General features: G+C 38.5%; 2 protein-coding genes across 3 annotated transcripts in view; one reads left to right on the top strand and one right to left on the bottom strand.

Moving 5' to 3' along the window:
- Window positions 1-1,291: 1,291 nt before the first annotated feature.
- Window positions 1,292-27,983, bottom strand: part of cacna2d3a (calcium channel, voltage-dependent, alpha 2/delta subunit 3a) — a 107,371-nt gene continuing 80,679 nt past the window's right edge. For both annotated transcript variants that reach the window (XM_086068362.1, XM_086068363.1), the window contains 11 exons: window positions 15,524-15,585; window positions 15,115-15,159; window positions 14,964-15,026; window positions 13,961-14,031; window positions 10,855-10,930; window positions 10,428-10,480; window positions 9,789-9,844; window positions 6,949-7,063; window positions 3,190-3,305; window positions 2,519-2,598; window positions 1,292-2,397 (listed from right to left, as the gene is read on the bottom strand). In XM_086068362.1, the coding sequence (XP_085924488.1) occupies window positions 2,305-2,397; window positions 2,519-2,598; window positions 3,190-3,305; window positions 6,949-7,063; window positions 9,789-9,844; window positions 10,428-10,480; window positions 10,855-10,930; window positions 13,961-14,031; window positions 14,964-15,026; window positions 15,115-15,159; window positions 15,524-15,585 (830 nt within the window). In that variant the 3' untranslated portion in view covers window positions 1,292-2,304. The remainder of the gene's footprint in view (window positions 2,398-2,518; window positions 2,599-3,189; window positions 3,306-6,948; window positions 7,064-9,788; window positions 9,845-10,427; window positions 10,481-10,854; window positions 10,931-13,960; window positions 14,032-14,963; window positions 15,027-15,114; window positions 15,160-15,523; window positions 15,586-27,983) is intronic.
- Window positions 20,712-27,959, top strand: lrtm1 (leucine rich repeat transmembrane protein 1). The gene is made up of 4 exons (XM_086068364.1): window positions 20,712-21,065; window positions 24,441-24,825; window positions 24,924-25,129; window positions 27,271-27,959. The coding sequence occupies exons 1-4, from the start codon at window positions 21,059-21,061 to the stop codon at window positions 27,777-27,779; spliced, it is 1,107 nt and encodes a 368-aa protein (XP_085924490.1). The 5' UTR covers window positions 20,712-21,058; the 3' UTR covers window positions 27,780-27,959.

Consider the following 27,983-nt stretch of genomic DNA (forward strand, 5'->3'; position numbering starts at 1 on the left):
GCAATCTTTGATGACTGACAGTTCAACAGCGATAAACAAGACAATGGACTCGCCATTATCCAAGCTTTTTCTCCTGGTCCCTGCAGCTTTCGGAATCCGGCCGTGCCATTTAACTCACGCCGGTTCCTCATTTTAACAAAATATGGCACTAGAAAGTTTAGCTTGCATTGGATCCAACACCAGCAGCGATCACCGTTTTGAGATAGTAGGATTACATTTCCCATGATTCTTAAACATAAAAGCAGTAGATAACAAGCCTGCTAGTGAGTAAATGTGAATGAGAACGCAAACAAAATGTGAAAGTACATTGGAATGAATTTAACAGTTAAATTCCCTTTAATGGGTTCATCGTATGAATCGCTATGACAACTGTGTGATTGACATACACATGGCAACAGATCGGGACGGGACCTGAGTAACATTGGGACAAAACAATGGGGTTGGCGAATCCACCGGGACACAAGACTCAAACCGGGACATTTGGTCACCCTACCCAAAAGATAAGATGCTATAGCTACTAAGAGAAAGCCGACTAAACTTCTTTCTGCTTTCTCTTACTACTTTCTCTTTCTAAAACTGGAGATAGGTGGTCTTACCATCAAAATATGAAGAATGTGTTCTATTACTGGTATGAAGGAAATGGTGACAAGCATTTATCACTCACTCAGTCTGATGGTGACGGGAGGACTGCAATTGCAGTAGATCCCAAGGGAGAAGATCACTTTCCACGAGTCTGCCTTAACGCCGATGTTGTGTCGCAACACACTTTCATACAACTCATCTGGCAACCAGGAAGGAATCACAGACTGGATTTCAATGTGTGTTGACCCCAAACAGCTCTCAGCCCATTATAGAGTGATAAATGACCGAGCAACGAGACAGGGAGTCTTTGGAGCATTGGAAGAGGAAGAACAGGATGAACTGGGAGTGATTACAGTCACATAGCTCTGCTCAAGGGACAGAATTGTTGAAATAGTATAAGAAAGCTCATATTTGTTAGAACAGTGAGCTTTACTTCGTCAAACTCAGGTGGCCCACAGAGGCGACTGGGTCAGAGGTGCCGAAGAAGGAGATCGTGGGGACCTTCAAGTTGACAACCACGGATGAGGCGCCTGGGATTCTCTCACAGAACTTCTGTGGTTTATTATTTCTTGTGCTACTTTTGTTTGCACAAACACAATAAGATTGACCCAACATGCCATCAAATCCTTTTGCATGCATGTACGCATATGGCCTGAAAATGAATATCAAAGGATTGTTTGTGTCTATTTGCTGAACATTTGCAGATGTGTGGCACTGTTGAATTCAATAGCTTTAATGTGTCTGTGTTGATGAAAGAGTTCTTGGTCAAAGGTGTACAGTGTACACAAAAGGACAGAAGGACGAAACAACAGATGTACACGCACGCAGGCATGCACGCACACGGGTGACTGCCACATTTCTATTGAGCAGACCGAAACGGAAAGAACAAAGAGAGCAAAACACGTAAAATCCAAAATCTGTCTGCAATTTGGGAATTCAAACTCAATATGAAAGCTCTTCAGCCCCTTTTATTTAAACATGATTTTATAAAAATAAAAATAAATAAAAGAAACAAAAAGAGCACACAAACAGGACCAATATCAAAGAATAATGCAAAGCTTAAATTTTAACAACTACTCACATCATAGGACTCAAAATCTCATAGTCACAGTTTATGGGTACCACTTGTAAATTAAATATTAAACTCTTTAGTCATATATACTGTACATATATAACTCACATATCATAACAAAACATAATTTTACTTTTTTTTTTTAAACAAAATAAAACGTACGCTTAAACATTTCTTTAACCCCCCCCCCCAACCACATATGGTTAAACTTCATTGTTTTTAAATCTTCAGAATGATAAATGTCCATGAAAATTCGTTACCAGAAGAAAGTGCACCGGTCTTGCTGCAAACGGGTGGTCCGTGGCTTGAATGCCCTCTTCAGAGTGTCAGTAAGACGACTTTCTCATCAGGCTCATATCTAAACAACTTTTGAAAAGCAAAGCTTTTGTGCCTGTGATATTGCAATAGCACCTGACTGATAACACTACATCGGAGCTCTCAGTCCTTTATGAATATTTGCTAGCAGCTAAATCAAGAAAATGACTTTTAACGGTTGTGAAAGGTGCTATAACTAGAACGTTGGGCAAGTTTTGGGGGTGTTTTTTTTTTCCAGATTGTTTCCTTTTGTGTGAATTATTTGTGATATTTTTACATGCCAAGTCGATCCAATAGAAAGTTCTGGATGGATGCACAGATGCAGCCAACTCTGGTCACCTGGGGAAGAGCGCCAGGAGGATGCAGAGCAGTGTTGCAGAAAAAGACGGCGTGAGAGTGTGAGCTCCTCCACACTCCATTGAGTTCTCCTGCAGAAAGAAGTGGGCCAAACGTGATGATGTGGAACAGATATGGAAGATTTTAATACATCCAACATGCTGGCTCAGCTGAGAATACAACACACAGACAAGTGAATTGGCATGTGAATACCTCAGGGTGGAACGGGTGACAGGGATCTGGGCGCCTCCTGTCCTTTTGCATCTTAAGTCTCTCACACTTCAGAGACTCATTATGTGAAGGGAAAAGTTAAGGTGGATAATAATGATGATCTGCTGTCCGAAAAGTCACTAAACACTCCCTCTTCTCTATTTAGTGACTTTGGTTTGTCAAGAACAGATCTTGTTTTGAGAAACTGTAATACATGCTGGACAGTCAGTGTGACGGCCATTACGTTTTTACAAACTAGCATTGACAAAACTTATTGAGAGGCGGAAATTTTACAACGACGTCAAATGGCAACCCGTTGGCAAAAATTGCAAAACCTAAGCTGTCAATTACTAATAGCCTCATGTCTATCTGAATGATACCCAAAATGAAATAGAAACATTGAAGTAAATAGTCACTTTCGGGATGCATCTAAACCTATTAAAAATATGCAAGTAGTCAAACTTTATAAAGCCGATATGGTTGTAAAGATAAACAATGCTTTGGCTCTTTACATTTAAAGGTCATTATTGTTGAATAAAAACACAACTTTATAAATGATTTGTGTCAAATGGGCAAACCCCCCAACGTCAGTACAGTTGCACCTCATACATGGGACCCATATAGCCCAATGCTTTACAGTCCAGGCCTTTCAATTAATTTTTTTAAGTAAAGGATATACATAATTTCAACAGGATCCATGGTGATTGGCTCGAACATGCTGCAATCACATTTATTGTCCACCACCACCATGAAGAGATTACTGCTGGGGATCTGCTGAATTACAAAGGACCTGCCAATCACAGCCAGAGACAAAATCATCAGAAAATGCATTAATAACACTGGGGAACACAATTTTTGTCGATTAAGGTTTAACAGCTGTTTTTTAAACTAATTTTTGGGTGTGGAACCCAATAATGATCTCAGTTTTTCCTCTATCACATCGTTTTTTTTTTTAGATATATGATCCTCATTTTCTCAAAAAATATTATTTACGTGTGTAAATAAAACACTGGGATGGAAAAGTTAACAAGCTTTGAAAACTAAATTCCCTCATAGCTGTAAATGAGTCGAATCATAATCAGCTCTTCTTACTACATACAGTCTTACTACAGGTCATCAGTGGAATTTTATCTTATCTGGAAAGTAAGGTGTGAAGAAAAAAACTTGATGTGCTAGAAAAAAAACGGACACAAATTTGTAATCAGCATATCAATTCTAGTTTTAATCAGCATAAAAATCGAAGTCAACAGAAATATTTTTTTCACATTGTTCCCCAGCGTAATAAATTGTAGTATTGAGAGTCAGGTTGGCAGAAGAGCTTCACGAAGATGAAATATACGCTTTGCATTAGAAATCTTCTCCTTTGGCGTAGAAGAGCGACTGGACTGGACGTGCATCAAAAGTCATTGCCAGCTGTCAATCAACACACAGCGGCGGGAGCACACATCATCATCCTCAATCTGTCCTCTTCAACTTTTCTCTTCTACTCAATCCAAGGTGCGCTTCAATGAAGTGTTGCCTAACGTAAAACATTCTGGAGGAGACAAAGGGGAACGAACTCTTGATCGTAGCTTCATGGCTCCCTTTTTACTGACTGGTTGGCTTGCCACAACACAGTTCATGGTAACCTTTATGAAGAAAAGAAGCCAGACAGATGATCACTTCTTTATGTCATCTCTTGACTCCCTCACTTTTTTTTTCTTCTCTTGCTCGTTGATTTATTGAACTCACAGAGAAAGTTTTAGCAGGGACTATAAGAGTCACTAATTTAAAGAAACTCTCTTTGAGCAGAAGGAATGCACCGCTTCATATGTTGCCTTTCATATCTTATTTGAGGAATTTTGTTTTTCTCAAGGCACATTTTTTTTTTAATATTGCTCTCGTATGAATGATGTATTGAATGTTGACACCACTGATACTACTATCTGCATTGTTCTCCGTTCCCTCAGTTACATAGCCTAATCTTCTCTCTCGTCTGAAACATTGAGTTGGATGCCCTTGCTTCCTTCCAAAACCTCTATACATAAAAAAAGTGTCTTGAGGCTACTTTTATTGATTCAGTACATAAATAGAATGGGATTAAATTGAACTAGCATCTTGGAACAAAAATGACATCATAACTACAGGAATATTCTCCTAATTTAATAGCATGGCCATTTCAACCAACCGCAAAGAGCCTTCAGTTCCGGAATTTCACTATACTTTAAAACAGTCTTCGCACCATGACAGAGCAAACCAGCATACAGGCCAAGACTGTCCCGCTCGTAGTGAACCGGGCGTGCTGATGTTGAATCTGCTGCTCTTGGAGGAAAACAGTCGTTGACTGCACGCCCGATGGCCTTGAACATACTGTACCCACGGCAACACCACACACACACGGGCTGTGTAACTCTTGTAAGAAAATACACAGTCTCACACACTTAGAAGGACGCGATCAAAATAGCACCGGCCGGCATTCAAGGTTAAGGCTATGATAATTATTAAGTCTGCATGCTTTGCTATGGACCAAACAAAATGTCATGCACCTTATTTGCTCACTTTTGGCTCAATGAGTGTGTGGGTTCATATTTTCCAATTCAAATTTTCCATAAATGAATGTGTGGTTTTTCATCTGTCATCATATCCGAGAAATATGATCATTATTACCGCATGTGGTTCAACACATTAATTCAGCGAAGTTTTTCTGGGTGCGATTCTTTGGGCAGTTCAAACACTTGAAACATTACCATAAAATAATAACAAAGTCATTTTTTTGTACACACCAGCAAAATGTGTTCGTGGAGATGAAATCCACTTTGATGCAGAGCAAAATGTTGCGGCAAGCTACAGAACCAGAATTGTTTTTCACCCCAGTGACACAAGAGAACAATTTGTTTATTTGAATGGTGTTTCATCAGACAAATCTGGAATTCACATTGGGGTACTCCAGGGGACGATCTTGAGCCCTTTATTGTTTTTAATTTACATTTATGACTTTCCAATGTCTTGCAACAATCTTCTTCTTTTATTATTTGCTGATGTTACCAGTTTCCTAGTTGCTGATGATGACATTAAATCTCTTATTGAATGTGTTAATAGTGAATTATCAAATGGCTTTAATTATATTACACATGATATTTTGCAGTAAGAATAAATCTCACTTATTAATTAAAGGAGTTTTCAAGTTTTTGGGGTGTTGTTTTGGATGACTGCCTCATCTAAAATAAACATACCTTAAAAAACTGTTAACCACAAGATCAATGAAAATTCTTGATATTCTGAAAAAGGTTTATCCCCTGGTCCATCCGTCTACTCATGTAACCTTGAATAATATATATATATATTTTAATCTTCATTCATGAATTACTACTGTCAACCCAGAATATATTTTTAAGAGCATTTCTGTCTGGCACACATGAATCTTCTGCACCTATTTATTTATTTATTAATTAGCAAATATTCAATATTAGCAAATACCAATTCATAAAATCGATTACTTCCATTCTGCATGTTTATGCATAAGTAAGCAAGATCTACCTGACACTTTTCAAAGATTCTTTGCCTTTTCATTTGACTTTTGTATCCAACTAAACATGGTGGCAATTTTCATTTACCCAGTTTAAGATATTTAGTGGCCCTACACTTTTTATTTTTTTTATCTGTAAACCACTTACAGTTGCAATTCTTGTATGAAAAGTGTTTTATAAATACAGTTTGGATTGATTGATGATTGGATATATCTTTGCGATCCATTATCCTCCTATACAACCTTTAAAAAGTCACTGAAACTCCAGTTTATCTTATCCTAAGTTTTCTCCTTCGCATTCATTATGATGAAATCTTAACTCTGCATTTATGAACTTGCATATGATACTTCATTATGTACGCTAGTAGTCAAAGTAGATATAAGATTGCTTAAAAAAAAAGCAGAGCTCCATGACAATGGCAATTAAAACTGAGTTTAGTTGAGTTTTTTCAATGTATGCATCCCTGCGGTGAGATTGCGTAAAGAGATGCATGAGGACTGCACACACACATATTTCCCTGACAGTTCCACAGCTGGGAGCAATGAAGGCCCCATTGGAGGGTTCCGGAGAACACCCCACAATTGCCTGACAGAAAAGCGCAAATTGTTAATGGGGACCACACTCATTTTCCCATTTTTAAAAGGAAGCCCTTTTTTTTCCCACCTCTCCTTTCCCCTCTCAAAATGCCTCGCATATTAAACTGCAAGCAGGTGTTACCAGACAAATGACTTATTTGGATCCTATATTTATTTTAAAAAGTGTCTTTATAGATGCAGGAGCTTGTTTTAATAAGCTCTCGGAGGCTTCCTGATATTAAATTTTAGAATATCACCAAAGAAAAAATGTAAGTATACTGAAATGATAATCTCATCTCAATTTATCGCAAATTCATTTGTTCATATGTGTGTGTTTGTGTGTGGCACATACTTGATGCATCCATCACAGTCGATGTTCCCTGTGTTTTCTTTGATGGTTCTCTCCGAGACAAAGGCCGGGTACTCGGTGTCACATGGTACCTGCATGGCCCGGCCCATCCTCTGAGCTGAGCAAGAGGGGAAGAAAAGAGGAGAGGAAAATGATAGGGACGTGAGGAATGGAGAAAGAAGAAGTGCAGGAGTTTGTGAGGAGTTCCTGGAACCTGAACTGCCAAAATAGTTGTGCAAATAGAATGCAAGCAAACAGTTAGACACACCACATCCTAGTAAATATACATGCTTGAAAGAAAACAGCTTTTGTGTAGCAGACCTGTTAAGGACGTGAGCCTGAAGTTGAACTCTCCTGCCACCCAGAGGTGTGAACATGAACTACAGTGTAAAAAAAAATCTTCAAACGTTCTATTCTACCCGGGTCACTGTTTCAAGGCAGCTTTATCAAAGCGGGAGCTAATCCTACTTTGCATGTCAGAAATAAACATTGGAACATAAGTGGCATCCTTTCATAAGCTCTCGATACATTTTCCCAAGCAAGTCTTCAAGGGAAGTTGGATTACGTCTGTAATTTGAATGGAGTCGTTTAATTACTGCAGCAGTCAATGTGTGCCGGCATGCATGTATTAAAACATGTGGGATTAGTTCAACTCGGTAGATGTTGCAGACTGGTTAACAGGCAGCTAAATTGGTGCGAGCCAACTATGCGTTACGGGCCCACGTATGCATTGTAAAAAACTGGAGAGTAGTGCTGCTAAGACCTGAGAGCAGCCAGCTGTGAAATTGTCCCATCTGTTTGCTAAGAAGCAGTACTCAGCTTCCCTTTATTCACGATAAGCGCATGTGAAAAAAAACCCCATTGACTTTCTCCTTTCTCATCCAAACACAAAATATTAGCGTTCATCGTAACTAAGCTTTAATCCCGCGCAGGCATTCAGCATTCACTTTGCCACAAAGTATCAGGCATCAGAATGTTTCAAATGTTGAAATAATCAGAGCAAATGTGTGCACATGGGAAGAAAATTGAAACCAACAAAGAAAATAAAAAGCATTCGTTAACTACGCTCCATAGTGGAGATTGCTTACCACAAGTTCTAACATAATGCACAGTTCTGTACATCACATATACAGTATGTGATTCTTTTTGGAAATACGAATAAAAAAACAAATGTGTGTGCTGACAGACACACACCAGGGCTCATTCCGCTTGCGGCAGTCTCATGCTTTTGTCGCTTTTATTTTTGCTCGTTGGAATCATGCCTCTTCTGTTCTGTTTTTCCGTGGTCAAGATGACGTATGGAGTCAAATACAGTACTGGTCTTCTTTTGACTCGGACTTTTGTTCCAACAGTTTATAGATCACTTTACGTTTTGGTCTGTGGATAGGCCTTTCCAGATGGAAAAATGCTTATTATTAATGCTTAATTGTAAAGAACAATGTTAATTTTTTTAAATTCCTTATAAAGCAGAGAACCAGATTTTTTTTCACGTAAGACAGAAAACCATAAGTACAGCTGGTTGATTTACAGGATAAAATGTCATATACATTTTAGGGAAATAAGGCAATATTGTAATTGTTAATTTATAAATAGCAGGGGGTATTAATAATGCTGGTTAAAATATGTTTCATAAAACCATTCTGCTATGATCAACATAAAATGTTTTTTTTCCTTTCGAGCAGACCTTCTATTATTGTCACTGTGGCGCAAATTTAACGGAACACTGTTGAAACTTTAAGTGTGTATTTAAAAAAAAAAAAAAAGGAAATTAATATTAAAAAATCATCGCATGTGGATGATAAAGCATTCACACTTATGTTATTCCGATTATTTATTCTGCTTAGTTTTCATGTCTATTTTTGGTCATTCAACTACATAAAACATCCAATTTAAAACGTTCCTATTTTAACATGCTCCAAAAATTCATGCCAAACGTTCATTCCACTTATGTAACGTTTTTGCACAATTTAATATAAAAAAATAAAAATATCCTATTCATTTTCAATGCGACAGAGGTTCTAAATCAGCATTCCACTCCCAACCCACTCATCATCATCCAAAAGTGTGTGATACTGCTTCGGTTGCACAGTTGGTAAAGTGCATTGTCTAGCTACCAAGAGGTTGGGGGTTTAAATCCCAATTCTGACAATACATTGCATACTAAATATCATATGAAATGCCTTGCTTAATCACATAAATGTGGATTGGATGGAAAGCCAGGGTTTGAATCCTAGTTGGAGTAGATTTTTGTTCAATTTCATATTATAATCATTGTCCAATTATTAAACCCCCATTATATTTAATGTTACTTCACATTTTTAAGTTGTTTTCCCCCCCAATATTATTCCATAATCTCAACAACAAAATTCACCCTTTCAAGCTGGCATTCAGCAAATTCTACGACAGCTTTCAGTATTATACTGCATTATTCAATACAATTACATACAATGTCGTAGTTTCTTATGAGAGAACAATAGCCCAGCGGTTAAAGCAAAAGAGCAGGGCGTGAAAGACAAAGGTTCGAATCCAGGCTGGAGCAGATGTTAGTCCAAGTTCAATTTCATGTAATAATCATTGTCCATTATATTCAATGTAATTTCACATTATTATTATTATAATTAAGAATTCCACAACATTCAACATGTATTCAAATATTAGCCTTCTGCTTTCAGCATTCACACACAATTTCTCTAGTAATTGCATGTCTAGTTTTTTTTAACAATACTGTTAATGAGAATCAGTCACAGGTTCTTTTTCTCCACTATAAATTACAGGAATAAATAAAGAGAAAATAACATCTCACTCGTGTGTGTGTGTGTGTGTGTGTGTGTGTGTGGACTTACCTTTTGCAGTGAGGTCAGACTGCCACCAGCTGTACAGGTTGAACTCGACCAAAAATCTATTACATGAAAAGGAACATAGGCCGTAACTACATGTGGAAATTAATTCTACTCTAACAGAATGAACCACAGTCTTCAGTCCAAATTGCTATACTGTATATTGTCGATGTCTTGTGAAAAACACTTATGTCAATTTAAAAAAAATAAGTTTTTGGGATGTCTGGATTCAGTTTTATCCCATGTAAAATGTAAAAAATAACAAAAATGAACATACGTGTTTTTCACAGGACAGCGACGATATGCAACATTTTTGCAAGTATTTATCATCTAGAATCAAGTTTAAACTACAAGTGGGGTGTGGTGGGGGTACATCTGGGCTACATTCTTAAATCTAACAGAGAGTCACCAAAATAAAAGAGAATGAAAACATACAGACACAGTGTGGCATCATAGGCATGCTATTGGCGATACAGGAAACAGCAGGTAGCAATGACTGGTGACCACAGCAACATGCGCGAGTGGAAGCTCACAAACAAGCCCACAGATGGCACACAAACAAAAACACACAAGATTTAACAAAAAACAATTTTAAGAGCATTTCTATCACAAGCAGACACCACACTCCCACATCACAAGTCTTACATGACAAGCTCTGTAAGGAGCCACTTGACAGCTGAGAGGAAAGCAAAGTAAGGCTGAAGGAGAAAAAAGAACAAATACCATATATTCCAGGAGTGACGCAATTTTCAAATCTTGATGTTGCTTACAGTAATTTCTGGACTACAAGGCGCACCTGACTATAAGCCGCGCTAGCTAAATTCGGGGAATCATTGAGTTTGTTACACATATAAGCCGCACCCGACTGTAAGCCACAGGTGTTTTAATGCTAATGCACCGGGTTCCCGCTACTTTCTTTTCCATAATGAGGGCACCCCCTTGTGATCTGATGGATAAGCCGCACCTTTGTATTAGCCGCAGGGTCAAACGCAAGTGAAAAAAGTAGCGGCTTGTAATCCAGAAATAGATTTTTAAAAAAAAACATAAATAAAAGGACGAGTACAAAACTTACATCCAACAGTGTGTGTCCACTGTCACTGCTCTCTGAATACACCCAACACAGAGCCTGGTAGTCATAAAGAGTCACCCTGCGCAGACACAAGAAACCTCTCAATTAAATGCTTCATAATGTGAAGACAATGAAGTCAAAATAAAGTCATTTCTTAAAGATTCCGATTGACACATTTTTGAGAGGCAAAGGGAGAAACTCTTATGATGGGGCTGCCGGGGGGTTGAGTATGGAGAAAACAAAGCTGAGACCATCCTCAAGTGATGTTGAAAGGTGTGTGACAAACTGAGGATACTCGGGAGTAGTATTGGTGGAATTAAGGCTTTAGTAAAACCTCAAAGTATGAGGTGCGGTGAAGTTCATGAAAGTTTATCAGACATACACTGACATACTTTCACAGACATGCTTATCTGTCTACTTTATGTCAAACATTTACTGAAGCTGATGTTGAGGATTCCATTGGTCAGTTCTTATTGATTCTTTCAGGTTTTAATGTGATTTGTCCCACTACCTAAATTTGATATGGCTTAAAATGGTACGATCCACAAATGAAGACTGGGCAAGTATTGCAATGGATATACAGTAAAACGATTACACACCTAGTAAAATGTCATTTTTTCTATTAAAACAAGAAACCAAGATAAATTAAATCAAACTTTTTACACTATTAATGTAATGTAATGTAATTAATTAATTATCTATAACCTGTACAACTCTTCTGAAAAAACAAAAACTGTGAAATATTTTAAAATGCAGAAGTAAAAATTAGGGGTGCTCGACACCACTTTGTTTCAGGCCAATACCAGTATGAGTACTCAACTCTTGAGTATTCACAGATACCAAGCACTGATACAACTAGTTCTTTGGATATCTAGAATATCAGAAAGAAAGAAAGAAAGAAAGAAAGAAAGAAAGAAAGAAAGAAAGAAAGAAAGAAAGAAAGAAAGAAAGAAAGAAAGAAAGATAGATTAAATTTATCTGGGGTTTAATCAGAAATACACTTTAAATTAAAGTAGTTAAAAGGGTGTGTACACTTGTGCAACCACATTAAATTAGATTTTCACTTTCCCACTCTAAAATTGTAGTTTTTTTTATTTTTTATTTAGTTGTACATGTTATCAGTCACTTTAGACGATTTGTTAAAAAAAAAAAAAAGTCTGGCGTTTGAAAAGGGGTGTGTAGATTAAAAAAAAAAGAATCCACTGCACATGTAATCTAGAACTCTCTCACAGCATTATAAACACAAATATGTCATGTTGTGGTTAGAAGTACATCACATCTATGCAATTGCTAATATTTGCCAAGGTTTGTGCTTTTAGTTTGGAAAAAGTGCAACTTAAAACGGGTTTGAAAAGAGCCATTTGAGAGCAAGCAGGCTTATGCTGCTTTCGACATGGTATGCAAATCATATGGAAAAAGTGAGGAACCACATAGCTAGTTGCACTTGCTGGCATAATGTGAGAAGGATAAAACCTTCTGAAGCTGGCTGCCCGTCTTGCTCATATACTGCACATTACATGACGTACAGTATCTCATATGTACAAACATTTTTGCAGTTAAACACTTTTCATCTTCGGGTATATTTGTCGGGACCATTTCGTTTGTCTGAGGGGACCAGGTTAATCCGCAGCTTCGGGTCAGATGAAAACCTCAGTCACAGGACCGATGACACAGCTGCTACGCACCACCAGGAACCAATTAGCACTAAGCCAGGTCCCATTATGTTGTAAGCAGCAAACCTGCGCTCGTGTCCAAATGTGATACATGTGAGTAATGCATCATACATGCTATTTGGCATGCAAACTTGTTTCCTCATTCTCAAAGGCAAATTCTCATCAATTTGCCTTTCTAATGCTCGCATTAGGAAATGATCGTCATGTTTAATCGCCAAAGTGGGCTGAACACAAAATCCTGACAAATGAGTGGGCATTTTGCATTGAGCTCAAAATTGAAGATTAATCCAAATTAAAAGTGTTCACATCAGCACATTGATTCTGCACGGATGGTGACAGTTGTGGAGGGTTAACACAGCACTGCTTTCATTCGTGTTAAGATCTACAAGCAATATAATTCACGCATCACGTCATGCTCAATTTCAAACTTAATCCTCATCATCCAACCCTGAAGATTCTCTGAAAGCTCTCATGGGTCTCTTTGACAACTTGTACTCTCAGCACATGCGATTCATGTTGATAATAATCGAAAATGATCCTGATTTTGTTGCAAAAGGATGAACAAAAGATGGAAATGTACTTATAAATAATTTTTGGGATCTGTGATTCCCTGAAGAGACCATTAATGCCTAATCAATTAACTGATTCACTCCCAGCCATTTTCACCGAAGCAACCCTCTTCGCTCCCGGCTGTTTTACTGGATTTTGACAGATTTTGCAAGAACCACAGAATATTATTTTCTATTGCTATAAAAACAGGGAACCTACCAAAAGAAACATATATTTATGTTTCAGTTTTGTAGCAATTAGCATCAGAATATAGCTATATATTCACAAACCTGTTGAAAATACTGGGGAAAAGAAGCTTGTTGTAACATGGCCCTAGCTGATCTCTTATACTCTGCTGCCACCTGTTGGCCATTTTTCTAGTAACTACCATTGCTTTAAGCTGCATCAAAGCCTAGTGTATGCTCTGGCATAAAAACATATATAAAATACGTATAATTACGTTTTTGGGACCATTGCAATACTTAGAATAGAACATGTTTATACGTTTTTGGGAGCAAATGAGTTAATATTGCTTGCATGGTAATATTAGTCATGTTAAGAACATAATGTATGTGGGAGATTTTTTCCAAAATCATAGAACCACACTACAACAGCAGCTCTACAAGTTTTGTATCCCCGAAGGTGCGCAAATTCTGCGTGTGTCTGTGATTTCTGGTTTCTCCGGCATTTCAGCAAAAGATTTGCGGTAATCCCGAAACGAAGAACGCTTCGCCAAGGATCGGAGTTCGACACTTAATAGCTCAACATGATTGGCCAAGTTAAGAGCTGTCAGCGCCATTGGAGACATGCTCTCATTCTGTGGCCCGTCTGTGTGCCATGATATTATGCGTGGAATTTCTAACACACCCACACAAAATGAGACTTACCTCTTGAAAGAGCCCATCTGCAGGAGCTTACTCATTACAGCCCCTTCGGCTTCTCCAAAAAAGTTCCCCGTCTGAACAGAAAGACAGTCAAAAGTCAAGTTCTTTATAAGTCCTTTGGGAACACGTCTAGAAAAACAAATGAACCCCACATGAGCAAGCACTTTGACAATGGTGGGAAGAAAGAGCTCCCTTTTATTTTATTAATTTTTTATCGGAACCAACTTCGACTGGTTGGGTTAAAATAGAGAGGCAGGGGAGACGGACAGAGGGCAGGCAAAGAGAAAGAGAGAGCAATCACACTAAATTGTGACATGATCTTATTGGCAATGTTGATACGTCAAAATAATTCTTGCAAACAAAATCTTGTTAATCATGCCAGTGGGGGGAAAAACACACTAATACAACCTCCCTTATGTTAGAGTTAAGTTTTTCTATTGTACTGTATTTAGTTGCTACAAAGGCTACATCTACTACGTTGATTTACTTCAATCAATGAATCAGCAATTAAAAAAAGCAAAAAAAGTGACTAAGAATAAAGTGTATATTTTAATGATGTCTTTTCTCATATACTGAACAGTACTCGTCCATTACAGTCATCATTATTATCTAAACCACTTGGGGGCAGTATATGCAGGTCTAAAGTAAAATGTATATTCCTACTGTATGTAGGATATCATGTATTGCGTATGTAGAATTGTTATTTATATTGTTTACATTTTATGATTGCTCACCAAATAACAGATTGCTTTTCTTTAATTAAGATAGTGATCTAATGTAAGATCCACATTAGTACTCCAGAACAAGGGAACATTTCATGTTGCAAAAAAAAAAGAACATTCACATTTGTCCAGTTTACTATGAAAGTTTGTCTAATCTATTATAAATATTGGACTCTAAAGTACAAGACTCCCTTTTACTTATTTTCATATTTAACAGTTTATAGTTTCATTTATGGATTTCAGATCAAGTGTGGCACGTGATTCAATATTAATGCGTGTCGAACCAGAGTATAGTCCTCTGCAACCAGGATGAATCCGTTGTTGTCAATGAGGTAGCAGTTAATGTTCTGTTGAAATAAAATTAAAAAAAACACACACATCACACTCAAGTTCAAGTTGATGTGTAAGAAAGTGACAAGTGAGGAAGGAACGAACCTCATCGTCACAACTTATGGAGCATTTCCCATCCAGTGCAGCACACTAAGAGAATAAATAAAAGCATGTGCAGTGAAATATATGAAAAGGCTACCAACACGAAGCCCCTTGCTAGCTGCTAACTTTTGTTATCTTGTCAACTCGTGCTTCAAAATGAATACGTTCAATGAAGCGATTCATGACCCTTTTTAAATAAGTCTTAAAAGTGAAATGAAAAACTCACAATCGCTGCCTGAATGACGAATGGCAAAACTTCACTGTTAATTGGCTTCTGAAACTTGCGAAAGCAATTTTGTATTTTCTCCTGAAATACTTTTGTATCAAACTGCACGTCACACAATAATACTTGCAATGACATATTGCAGGTTTATGTTGTATGTTGATGTGTACTGTATTTGTCATTGTGTACCTGTCTGCTGGCTGTCCAGAATTTCCTCTGAAAGAAGTCAAGTTTCATTTGGATGCCGACGGCTGAAAAACACAAAACACTGCTAAATCAGTCCTGACATAAAAAAAACAACAACATTATTTAGAATTAAAATGAATAATAAGTTAAAAGATGAATTATAGTCACTTAAGTGAATGTTGTATACTTGAAGAGAATCTTCTGTTTCAATTTAATTATAACTGTTTAGATTTTGTCATAACTGTTTTAACTTACTCAGCAAAGATTGATAAGTGTAATAATGTGACCAAACGTTTGAAGATTCTTCCTTCCACATTTTATCACTTAATTAGCCATCTGTTTCGGGGGAGAAAATGTGTTCTAATCAATTCCTTTGTAAAGTTTTATGATGCCTACAAAAGTGCCAGGATGTCTGGCAAACTGTGTTTCCGCCTGGTTGATCAGCTGTTGGGGGGGGGGGGGGGGTCGTGGCCAGGCAATGTTTGCATATCAAGTGACCATCTGTTATTGTCTTGAGATTCAGAGGGCAGAGAAAGGGGAGGGGGTTTGGGGGCAGCGGGGCAGGAAGAGGAAGGGGAGGGGCTTTTTGGGATGCTGGGAGTATAATGGCGGCTGCAAGTGGGAGGAGCGGGACAGACGCATGGGGAGATAATGGCGTTTGGCCACACATGTGCTTCTGTCCAGAAATTTCTGACAAAATAAATCCTTCGAAGGAACTGTTCACCGATCTCAACTCTGATTCTGAAAACAACATTACGAACACGCGGAAAACTTAAAGGATCGTTTTCCAACACACTTCACGTATGATTGGCACAAAACAACTTCAAATCCACACCAGGCCACTCCTCCCTGCAGCAATTTGAAATATTCAGACTCTTTGCTGACTTGAATGTAACCAAATCAAATTGTATCATTCATTTTAATATGTAGCTCATCTTTTATCAGAGACACACACCAGGTATAAATCGGTATAAACTGGTTTGATGTTGTTGATGATTTGTTGGTTCTTAAATTTAATAGTTTGGGCTTTGGAGAGCTTGTACATGTTGTACATAACTAAACATGACAAACACTGCACTTAAACTGGTGGATGGAATTATCAAAAGTTTGAAATAAAAGTCAGTGTTTGCACAAAACCTTCAGGCTTCTGCTAAAAAGCACAAACAAATTGTCAGGAAAAGACTACTAAAACATCTTAACTTGAAATCAGGGGTAAATCAGACCCTATTTAAATGGTATCCATTTATACATATACGAGTTATTTATTTTTGACTTTACTCTCTAAACAATTTTTTCATTGAGTTCTGTAGGTAGCATGTCACATGATCAATGCAAAAAGTTTGGAATAATTTTTCACAATTTTTATGTCTTTTATGTTAATTTCTGCGATTACATCATATTGCATGTACCTTGTGCTACAGCTGGTGCTTTCATATTTTACTGGAGAATATCCATCCATTCTCTACTCTCATTAGGGTCACAGGTGAGCCGCAGCCCATCATAGCTGATTTTGGGTGAGAGGTGTGGCAGACTCCTGACTGGTGACCAGTCAACCACAAGTCTTACTTTCACTATAAAAAAAAACACGGTAGTGAATTCTCGGCTGCTAAAACACTTACGAAGGAATTGTATTTTTGTTTTTGTGTATGTTGGTACAATTATTAAGGGCAGTGGTGTGCTGCTGTGGCCTGTTTTAGCTGCCGCGCAGAGGAACAGGTGCAGATTATCTCATCATAAGCTTTGCCAGATCCCTTCAGCAGCCCACCATTTCTACACCCACTTGTAAAACCCATGAGGAAAAGCTAATTTAAGACGCGGGGCAATGGAAAGAGCGCCTAGCTAGCTCATGACGCCAAAACAGATACTATATGATTTTTATACCAGGAAAAAAAAGACAACAGAAATAATGACTGTAAGGAATAAAAATAACAAGGGTGGGAAAAATGCAGTTCTCCATGCGGAATGAATGGAAATCTGTCACAGTGCATTACAGGTAAAAAGAAACAGTCAAGTCGTCTTCTTGCTAGAACCTCAGTGCAAAAACACAAAGGGCCTAAATCTGTCATGCTTAAGTTTCTGCACTATAGGGACGAATTAAATTTCCCTCGGTATGATTTACGCACGTGGGGGTGTCCAGCATTATGCTCTGAGCTGGGTTTATGAATCCAAAGATGAAGAGTCATAAAATCCACTCCAAATCCACCCATCGCCGACATCCCATCAGCGCAATCCCAGGCAGGAAGCGATGACAACCGGCTTAATGCCGACAGTTAATTGGAATTCGACTAAAGACTGTAAAACCCAAAGACATTTGAGTGAGCATGTGACTTAATGCAGTATATGCAGTACATATAGCCAAGGCAAATGTGCGTGAATTGTGTATTTGTTTGATTTGACACAAGCCCAGATGACACAATCAAAAATAGTTATTACTGTGACGCAGTTGAGATGACATTTGGGCAGTGTAAGCAGGCTTTCGGAGTGCAGACTGCTCATTTAATATTTGAGGCCATGGATATTATTTCACCTCCATGATTTTTATGGCGGTTTTCACAATGTTAGAAAGTCTTTTAAACATTTTTGTTTTTAGATGTACCTGTACATAGAGGTGTACACAATTAGTGCTGTCACTAGCAAATATTTTTTAGAATCAAATAATCTATCGATTATTCATTAGATTAATCGACTAATTCATTAGAATTTTGCATAACGTGCATTAAATAAATTCCTGATTACTGTTTATTAACCAGTCATTGGTGTTTTTTTCGTACTGTATTTGTATATAGTGATTAAAAAAAGGGGGGGGGGGGGCCCTTGACTATGTGTTACCGGTTTGGTCATTGTTTTCCAAAGTAAAAACAGATGTTTGTAAATGTTTTATTTTGCTCAAACACAGAAGATAATCTTTCATGAAGAACTACAGAAATCAGTGAACAATTACTGATGATATGCTGAAATCAGAGGATATGGACAATTAAATTAAAAAAGGGCTGCAAACGATTACTCAATTATTAAAATAGTTGTCGATTAATTTGATGATCGATTAATTGTGACAGCTGTTGTAGAAAGCTTTGACGACATACTTTATTCAACTGAACTGAACAGTTAGGACCTTTCTGTTGATCCGATACGATCTTAGCAGTGTATATTATTGTTAATTTGATCAGCCATTTTTAAATGTACAGCTATGTCTTCAATTTCAATTGCACGTGTTAGGTTTGATCACATTTAGCCAACCTCATCCCATTTTTATTTAGTTACTTTTTAGTCGGCTATTAGCGGAGCATTTTAGTCTTCGTTTTAGTCAAAGAAAACACGCACGCGCTCGCGCACACGCACACACGCACACACACATACACACACAAAGTGTCAACATTTTGGTGCAGTTTTGGTCAGGACAATCATTTTGTCCTTTTACATTTTTTAATTATGCGTGCTGAATCATTTTATTTTATCGAGATGAATTGTTGACTTAGCAGTATAGCAGTTAGCACACATTCAACTTCACACAATTACTGTATAATAGTGGCTACATGCTACATGCTAGCACGTTTGGAACATGATAGCCATTGGTTAATGTTACATTATAAATAACTACCACCAAACATTTTGTTAAGATGTGTCTTTGTGGTAACCTGCGACATGTCACCTCATGTTTGGTGTGTTTTTTTTCCCCAACTACCTTATATCCACATTCCTTCCCGTCTACAAAAATCAAGCAAACAATTTGTTTTTTTCTTCACTTCAATGTAGCGAAAATGTGTCCATATGTCAGGTCTTCTCTTTCTCTGGGCCCTGTGTAAGGCATGGGGCCATTAATGTTTTACTTTTAACCTTGCACCGTGAATCCACCATCTTCTGTCTGTCACACTGTGCTTACTGTGCAGATTCCACAGGGTGTGTGTGACTGTATGTTAATGGTGGATTACATCATCAAATTTCAATCTCTTCTTTTTTCCCTGAACTAAAATGTCCATAGATATTAGCCCAGTCTTTATTTAGTGGACAACATTTTTGTCTTGTCTTCGTTAGGCCACAAAACTGCATAGTGATTCAGTCCCATTATTAAAGGGAGTTTTACTTTTTGCCCGGTGAAAAATGAGAGTTGATTAAAATGTTAACGTTTAGTTTTCGTTAACAAAATTGTACTGGATATAAATAATAAAATGTAATGTTCTGATGCTTACAGCCACCAAGGGGCATATAAGCTAAGTATCAGTTACCATTTTAGAGCGGGAACAGGTCACGTGTTACACTGCATCGTGAACTGGATGACAGACAATCTCCACAAATCCATGTTATCAAATACTTATCAGTGTGCGCACTGATCTATTGTGTTTAAAAATGTTATAACGCATGTAGTAATTCAGCCCTGGGCCGATCCTGAGCCGGGTCATCTAATAAAATTGAATTGCCAATTGCATAGAAGCACGTGACATAAACGGCAGTTTTATACGTCAGAGAGAAGGAAAGTCACTGGATGGGAATATGGATGGACAAGGAGGCAACAAGATCCAAGGTCACATTGCGAGCTTAAATATAATAATAACCATTAGAAAACAATTCCCTCATTAATCTGCCTCATCCTTTGTCCATTTTTGCCTCTCCTTCAATTGACCCAAGAGCTCAAAAGAGCTTAGCAAAAAGAATTCAATGTAGATTTACTGCAACAGCTTAACATCCTGCTCATTCTACGTGTGTTCATGTGTGCATTGGTGCATATTTTTTTCCCCCCTTCTTTACTGTGCTGGGAGCACGTTCTGCCATCCCCTCTGCCCGCGTCACACGCGTATTAGCATTAGAGCATGCCACCACACTGGGCATCCTTCAAGTGTGTGTTCTTCCACATTTAATTGTTTGAATATTACACTCCACATTCAACTTTAAGCTCTTGCCCTTAGAAATAGGAGTGGCGGTAAATGTCATAGTGCACGTGGACCTGAAGATTTAGGAGGCACAGCTGTTTGCCGAGATATGACACTTTACTGATATAACTATGGACAGAGGGAGTGAGCAAAAAAGCAAGCAAGGCAGACGTACAATTTTGAAGATAAAATACCCAGGCAGGGGGGGAGAAAAATATGTTGAAGCACAAAAAACGATGACGGAAAATAAAAGAGACAGAAAGAAACAAGCTGCAAGCGAGAGAGAGAGAGAGAGAGTGTGTGCGAGAGCGAGAGAGCGAGAGCGAGAGAGCGAGAGCGAGAGAGAGAGAGAGAAAGTGTTTCAGTGGTTCCCACACTGGCTGTTTAGCTGGCAGTAAGCTCTGTGTTCTGATCCGGCCCCTCTGATGGGGTTTCACGCTCGTAGGCAGTGTTAAGAATTCGGAGAACAACACAGGTTTTCCAAGCCTCTTCTTGGCTTGTTAAAAAAAAAAATGCTCATTGACCATATTGGCCAACCAAAATGACAATAAGGACTTTTAGCCTCAATGACAGCTAATGGAGCCTGGACAAGGGTCACTCACTAGAACCCAAAAGGGGAGCTAAAAAAAAAAAAGGACAGAAAACTCAAGAGGTCAAAGGACGTCTGGCAGATATGAGAGGTAGGAGAGCAATTATTTTGGTTACAAATTCTGTAAGTGTGCTTTAACGTGGGCAGTATAATTTCAGTAGGCTGCATGATTTCAGCATGTTGTATAAATGGTTGTCTAATACAGCAATGGCTTAAGTATAATACTAACAACAACAACAACAACAACAACAATAATAATAATAATAATAATAATAATAATAATAATAATAATAATAATAATAATAGCAAACATTTATATATTGTAGTTCCCGGCCTTAAGATGTTTCACCTTGTTTTTAAATAGCCCTGAATTAAAACAGTTTAAATATAAAAACAATTTCTCTGTCTTTGCTGTGTTTATTGTTGTCTTTTTGCAATGCCCCTCATAGCTTCCTGTTCGAAAAAAAGGCTTTGGTATGAGGCTGACTTAACGTGGTAGCCACTTGCTGTGGGCTGCGTGTGCACATCATTACAAGCCTCTCTGCATGTATTTGGGGCTGAAGGGACACATGAGAGCACAGAGCCATTCTCCAGTGTTGACCTCGTTCTACAGCTACAATGCTTCACTGAGCTGATGCTGTGTTTATGTGTGGCCATGCAAGCGCTCGATGCATACACACGTGTCAGCGCACTCTTTCAAGGAACACTTGTGTATTAATTATGAGATGTAATGATACTACATATTAATTCAAAGTGTTCTTAACCTGGGCATATCTGTGCTGCAGGAAATTTGGTGTGATCATTAAGAGACTTTTGACTGTTGCGACGGTATGTCTGTTTATTATTGTAATCCCTTCATACTAACTACGTCGAGGGGCCGGACTAATTCATGTATAACGGAATATATGGTGTTCCACAGGGTTAAATTCTGGGGCTTCTGTTGTTTTCATTGCGTCTAATGCACTTGGGTTCCATCTTAAGAAAACAGCGGTGGTTGTTTAAAAGTGCTCTAGCTGAATTGAGTGATGCGAGCTACTAGCTATCTAGCAAAAAGGGAACACTTACGTCAGATGCATGGAGATGGAGAGTAAAAGAACACAATGCTTGCTGAATTCTAGTGGGGTTCAGGACCTCAAACAAGGTTAAGAACCACAAATATGTTCTTCGAAAGTTTGAATTTCATATATTGTTGGAAAAAAAGCATGTCTATTGGTCCACTTGGATTTATCTTAATTGGGAAGAATGAGTTGAATTGTTCCTAAACACAACACAGTAGACTTAAAACATTTTAATTTTATTTACAGTACGTCATGCTTCTATTGAACTCCTGATGTGTTTGTTTGTTGACTGCAGTGGACATGATCACATTAGATCCTGATCTCTGTTTTTTGGTGATTCGTTTTATACCTGTTTAAAATAAGTTCTGCATAGGAATACCAGGTTGAAATGGTGAATACTGTAAAAAATGTAAAAGTACAAAAATAATAACAAAAAAAAATACATTAAAACTAAGATACGACTCATTAAAACTGAGGTCACTTGACTTTCCCAATGCTTTCTAAACTCTGTGTAATGTGTAATGTTTACGTTTGTTGCATTTGAAGAGCAAATCATTTTGTAGCCTACCAATCTGTTCAGAATAAATAGACTACAATTATCTAGCTGCATTCACAGGCTTGGGCCTGAACTTCATTTCAGATAGCCTCAAGCTAGTCCAGCCAATGCTATAAATACTGCTGTGATGTTCCAGGAGGAATGGGCATGTGAAGTCAACTCGAAAGGAATCAGACACCCAATATCTGCTATGTATGGATTTGTGTGTGGGTAGCGAGTGGGTGAGGGGTTGCGGTTTGAGATTTTGACGTCACAGAGGGCCCGTGTCTAAGCAGGCCAGAGAGGTGGGAGTGTGAGTGAGCATCATTCTTATGCGTTACATTCAGACCTTTGCAGCATTCACGGAAACTTGAAACAAATATGTCCAACTATTCAAACTACTTTATGTTGTACTTAAGACCATGAAAATGTGAGCTCATTGTGTTAAACTGAACACACTCCACTTTATGATGGTAGTGTGACTGGAAAAATGGTGTACAGTAACAGAAGGGATGACATCATCATTATCCTAAAAGAAAACATCGTATGTTTTTTTTTCTAAGATTCTAAAGTTGGGTTCACCAACATTGGACAACAAGGACCACATGAGCTCCCTGCAGGCCTGTTCTAAAAATAGCTCGATAGCAAGATTAATCCATTTTTTGTCTATTGCACGTCTTAAAAAATAAAATAAAATAGTGCCACTTATCAGAAAGCTTCTATTCTGCTATTTTTTAAAACACAATTGCATTGGTCTAAATTTATAAATGACAATATTTAAAAACAAACGTAGTAAAGTATTTCAAAGTTGAGTATTGTAGTGCATGACTAAACCATAGACACAAGCTAGCGAGCACAACGAGGATGAGGAGATGATTTACCCCAAATAATCCAAGTAATTTTGTTATTTCAGAAGTTTGCAATTAGTACTGAAGAAGTAGCTGCCAGCTCCAAAAAAATTGGTTACCCCAGTTGTAAAGTATTACGCATCTGAATTCCTCGAACGCCATACTAACCTCACGTAAACTTAACACAATGTAAAATGATCCATTTGACTTATTGAAGCCAAACGAATGAGTTGTGTGGATGGCAGTAATTTTAAGATTTATTTTTAAATGTGCCAAGTTGAATCAATTAGTTCTGATCTGTATCATCCAGACAGAACGTTTGGACACATTTAAAAATGTGAATGTGTACACAAAATAGTGACTGTTATTATACAGCAGTGGTTGTTAACGTTGTTGGAGGTACTGAATCCCACTAGTTTCCTATGCGTATTCAACAAACTCCTCTTGAACCCTCCAAATTTAAGTTAAATGTATAGATTTCTATATACACTATGTGAATTCATATTGCACATATTTGTTCGACCACTTTCCTTTTTTGGCTTGACATATTATGACGGCATTAAAATAATAGGAAAGAAATCATAAGACGAACCATTACGACAGTCACAAGTCAACTTGAACACACTAATACCCTGCAGCACACAGGCTAAGTAATGTAGCGTATAACGTGCAGCCAATGATGACCAAGTGGTGTGTGTCATCACAAATCATATGAGTCGGATGTGGGTCTTGTCGTCGTGAGTTTGACTCACAGAACCCCTGGGGTTTGATCGAAGGGGCCGTCGGAACGAGAAGGGGTTTTAAGAACCACTGGTATGCAATAAATAAATACACTATTGTTTTAGGATTTACATTTGATGGTTGTAATTATAATGTGTGATTATCCCGCACATCTTAAGTGTGTGATTATTTGACTTTTTATGCTAAGCGCTTTTAAGTGTATTAACGTGATCACATTATTTTTAAAACCTTGTTTTAAAATTTTTGAAGTCCTAATTTATAATGACTACTTTCTGTCTCTGCAGTGATACTGGTGTGTTGCCTTCTCTCCCTCCTCTCTCTGTCACGTGCCTGTCCAAAAGAGTGCAGCTGCAACACTAACACCAAATCTGTGGACTGCCGGGGTCGAGGCTTATACGACATTCCCCGACGATTACATCCGGATACTCAAGAATTGTATCTCCAAGACAATCGCATCAGAGGCCTCGGATCGATGGCTTTTCGAGAAATTCCCTTTGTTCGCATTCTCGATCTATCAAATAATTCCATAACATCTGTTTCCCCAACTGCTCTTCTGGGGCTCAGAACTCTGCAGCATCTCAGTCTCGCCTACAACAGCCTACGAGAGCTTGATAAGCGGTTGTTTGGACCCATTCACTCACTTTCACACCTTGACCTTTCACACAACAGGTTAGGCATCATAATTGTCTCGATCGGACCGTGATGGAATTTTAACATTATTGGTTGTAGGATTTCATTTTGCTTTCTTCCTATGTGCCTTCACGAAGCCTGTGGGGTTTGCCCGGAGCCATGGGAGAAAATCTGAGGAACCTGAGCCACCTGGGACTCGCCCACAACAGGCTAACGCGATTAGACCGATCGCTGCTGGAGGCCTTGGCCCGCCTGGCCAGTCTCACGCTACGAGGCAACCCGTGGAGGTGTGACTGCCATCTTATAGGCCTCAAACTGTGGCTAGAGACCTACCTCTTCAAAGGTGCGTGTGCTGCAAATGTTTCGGATGTTTTATTACCTCTTGATATCAATAGAATATATCAATATGTTTGGATGACAGAAAAACTGAAATGGACTAAATATGATTCATAGCCTTACAAACCTCTTTAAGCCTGTCCCATAAAACAGAACCAAATAGGTGTGTTTGAGTGTACAGTAAATGTGTATTTGTGTCAGTGTGTCATTGAATGTGCATTTGTGAAACGTTATTGCACTGCTTTGATGTACATGTACAGAGAGTCCTAAAAGTCATTTCCACTTCCTTTCTAGTGATTTGTCTCGGGTATCATTCAAACAGCTGAAAGGCTATCATCATTTGACATCTTAGGCTTGGCAGTTTTTACAAGTCTATTTGTCTATGGCTCGCTCTTGGACATTGGAGCAGTTTGCAAAATTGACAGCAAGAACTTTCCGACTGCAGTTCACTACCAGTTTGAGGAGCTTTATGGCCATCACATTGCTCCAACATGTAGTACAATTTATACTACACATGACGAGTTTCAAATCACACAGCGGAAGCTTAAGCAAGCGGTTGAACTGCAGGGCTGCACTGGGACTCAGAATTTTAAAGAAAGCTAGATTCAACAAATGTGTCAGAGAGTGATCAAGTTTTACCCGTACCAAGTTCAGGACTTCTCTTGGCTTTGAATGAACGCCTGCTCTAAGAGCTCTGTGTACTCATCAGTATAGGCAGACCCTCAACTGCATGCTTGTCAAGACCAGATCGTGTTTCAAGAAACGTGCAACGGATCGAGTGAACTTGCACTATGAACTGGAGAAGTGTGAGATCCATAAATATTGGCAGACTGTTACTGAACTGTTGGACCATTTTGCAACACTGCCCTAATTTCAATTGATGAGCCGTGGACAAGGGCAGCATACTAGCAAAAACTGAAAAGTCTAAAATGTCAAATGGTATTGGCTTCACGATTTTTCCGAAAGATACTGTACCTGAAATGATAAAAAAAAAGAAAAGTGAATTAATTCCTTGGTAGTGATTATTGATTCACTTAGGCTTGAGTCTGTTTTCTTCGGAAAAAAAAAATTACTGACAAAACTCATATATATTTTATATAGTGCTGTTAAAGTTAAAGAGTTAACTCATTGATTAATCACAAAAAAATATTGCATTAACCATGCACTAAAGCAGATTAATCACACTATTAATTTTGACCACAAATTAGCTTACAGCGGATGGCTACGTTAAAGTTAGCACAGGTTGTGTTCAAGCAATAAACATAACTACATGCATTCAAGTAAAACATTTAATACGAATATGTTTGTGTATGATATTCAGAATATTTGTTCATGTCAAACTATTGGGGTCATTTTTTAAATTCTAAATTATGCAAGTAAGTAACTGATTAGAAAAAGAGGAGGATGAGCGTGTGCAGTGGCGTCCAAATAATAAATGTAGAAGTAATTCACATAACAAATGCTCTTTAAATTTGGTGGGCAAAATTCAGCGATTAATTGTAATTAACCAAAATTATGAGATGTGATTAATCTGATTAAAAAATGTAATCGTTTGGCAGCTCTAATGTTATGCTTGATTTGTACGAAGCACCTTCCCTCCGTGTCAATAAATTAGCAGATCCAGTTTGAAAGCAAGTTCTGAATGATACTGAAATCATGTGACATTGCACAAAAGTCGTCTTTTGACTGAGTTATCATGCACAAATACACTTCTTTTTTTCCTGTGTGAGAGCTATCCTGGCATGTACTGTCGATGTACGGTATATAACAAAATGACCATTGGCTGCCTACTTTAAAAGCTGTAAATTACAAGTGGCGCAGAACAGAACAATGGGCCTTGAAACAATAATGCCTGGTTAAGAGAATAGCAGTGATTACCCCGAGAGCTTGAAAAAAAGTGTGCTGACAGAAAGACAAATACAATACTGATTTACAGGGGGCGACACAGAGGGTGCCTGCTGAAGTCCTACAATTAATCATAACACACTTTGTATAGCCCATTCAATAAAGGCATTATAGGCCAGATTAATTACGACTGCCTCTCAAGCCCATGAACTGTTTGAAGCTGAGCTATGACTGAGGTCATCTCTATAGTGTGGTGCCAAAAAGATTATAACGCAACCGATGATGTATATCTGTGCTCCCAAGGTGGCGTGGTGGATGAGGTGCTTTGCAGCCAGCCCATAGAGATGAGGGACAGAGATCTGCAGAAGGTCCCTTACCAGCTCTTCCACGCCTGCATGTCCACAAGCTACCATTACTTATTTGCCAACATTCATCATCTGGAATCGGAAAGGCTGCTGCGAGGTCACATGCACGGCAACCATGCTCATCCTTCAAGCCATGCGCTCCATGTCCCCATGGCAATGGGGGAGGGATTTGGTGGCGGGGGAGGTAATATCCCAGAGTGCGAGACTAAGCAAAGGCATCGGCCAGTCAACTTACGCTATGCCATCGCCACCGTGATCATCACCGGAGTCGTGTGTGGCATCGTGTGTCTGATGATGCTGGCAGCGGCAGTATACGGTTGCGCCTACGCTGCCATCATGGCCAAATATCAGCGGGAGCTGAAGAAAAACGAGCAGTTGGCAGAGGCCCGTGCGGCCGATCATGCCAGGCTGGACGAGAAGGAACCATTGGAGAATGCCATCGCCTAAGAGATGACAACACAAACCCTGAACTTCAAATTTGGGCCTCAACCCTTTAACCTAATCATATTTGGATGATATATTTGTGTGTATGTGCTGTGACGGGGAGAGAAAAAAATGAGGAGTGTGAAATTAATCATGTTGGTGTGACTTGACTTTTTCTACGGAGCCCCTTTGGTGCCAGGGTATGAAAAAAATGTGTGTGGGGGGGGG

Source organism: Leptonotus elevatus, chromosome 2 (assembly GCF_054856555.1).
Source record: "Leptonotus elevatus isolate MCC_2025b chromosome 2, RoL_Lele_1.0, whole genome shotgun sequence".
Lineage (NCBI taxonomy): Eukaryota > Metazoa > Chordata > Actinopteri > Syngnathiformes > Syngnathidae > Leptonotus > Leptonotus elevatus.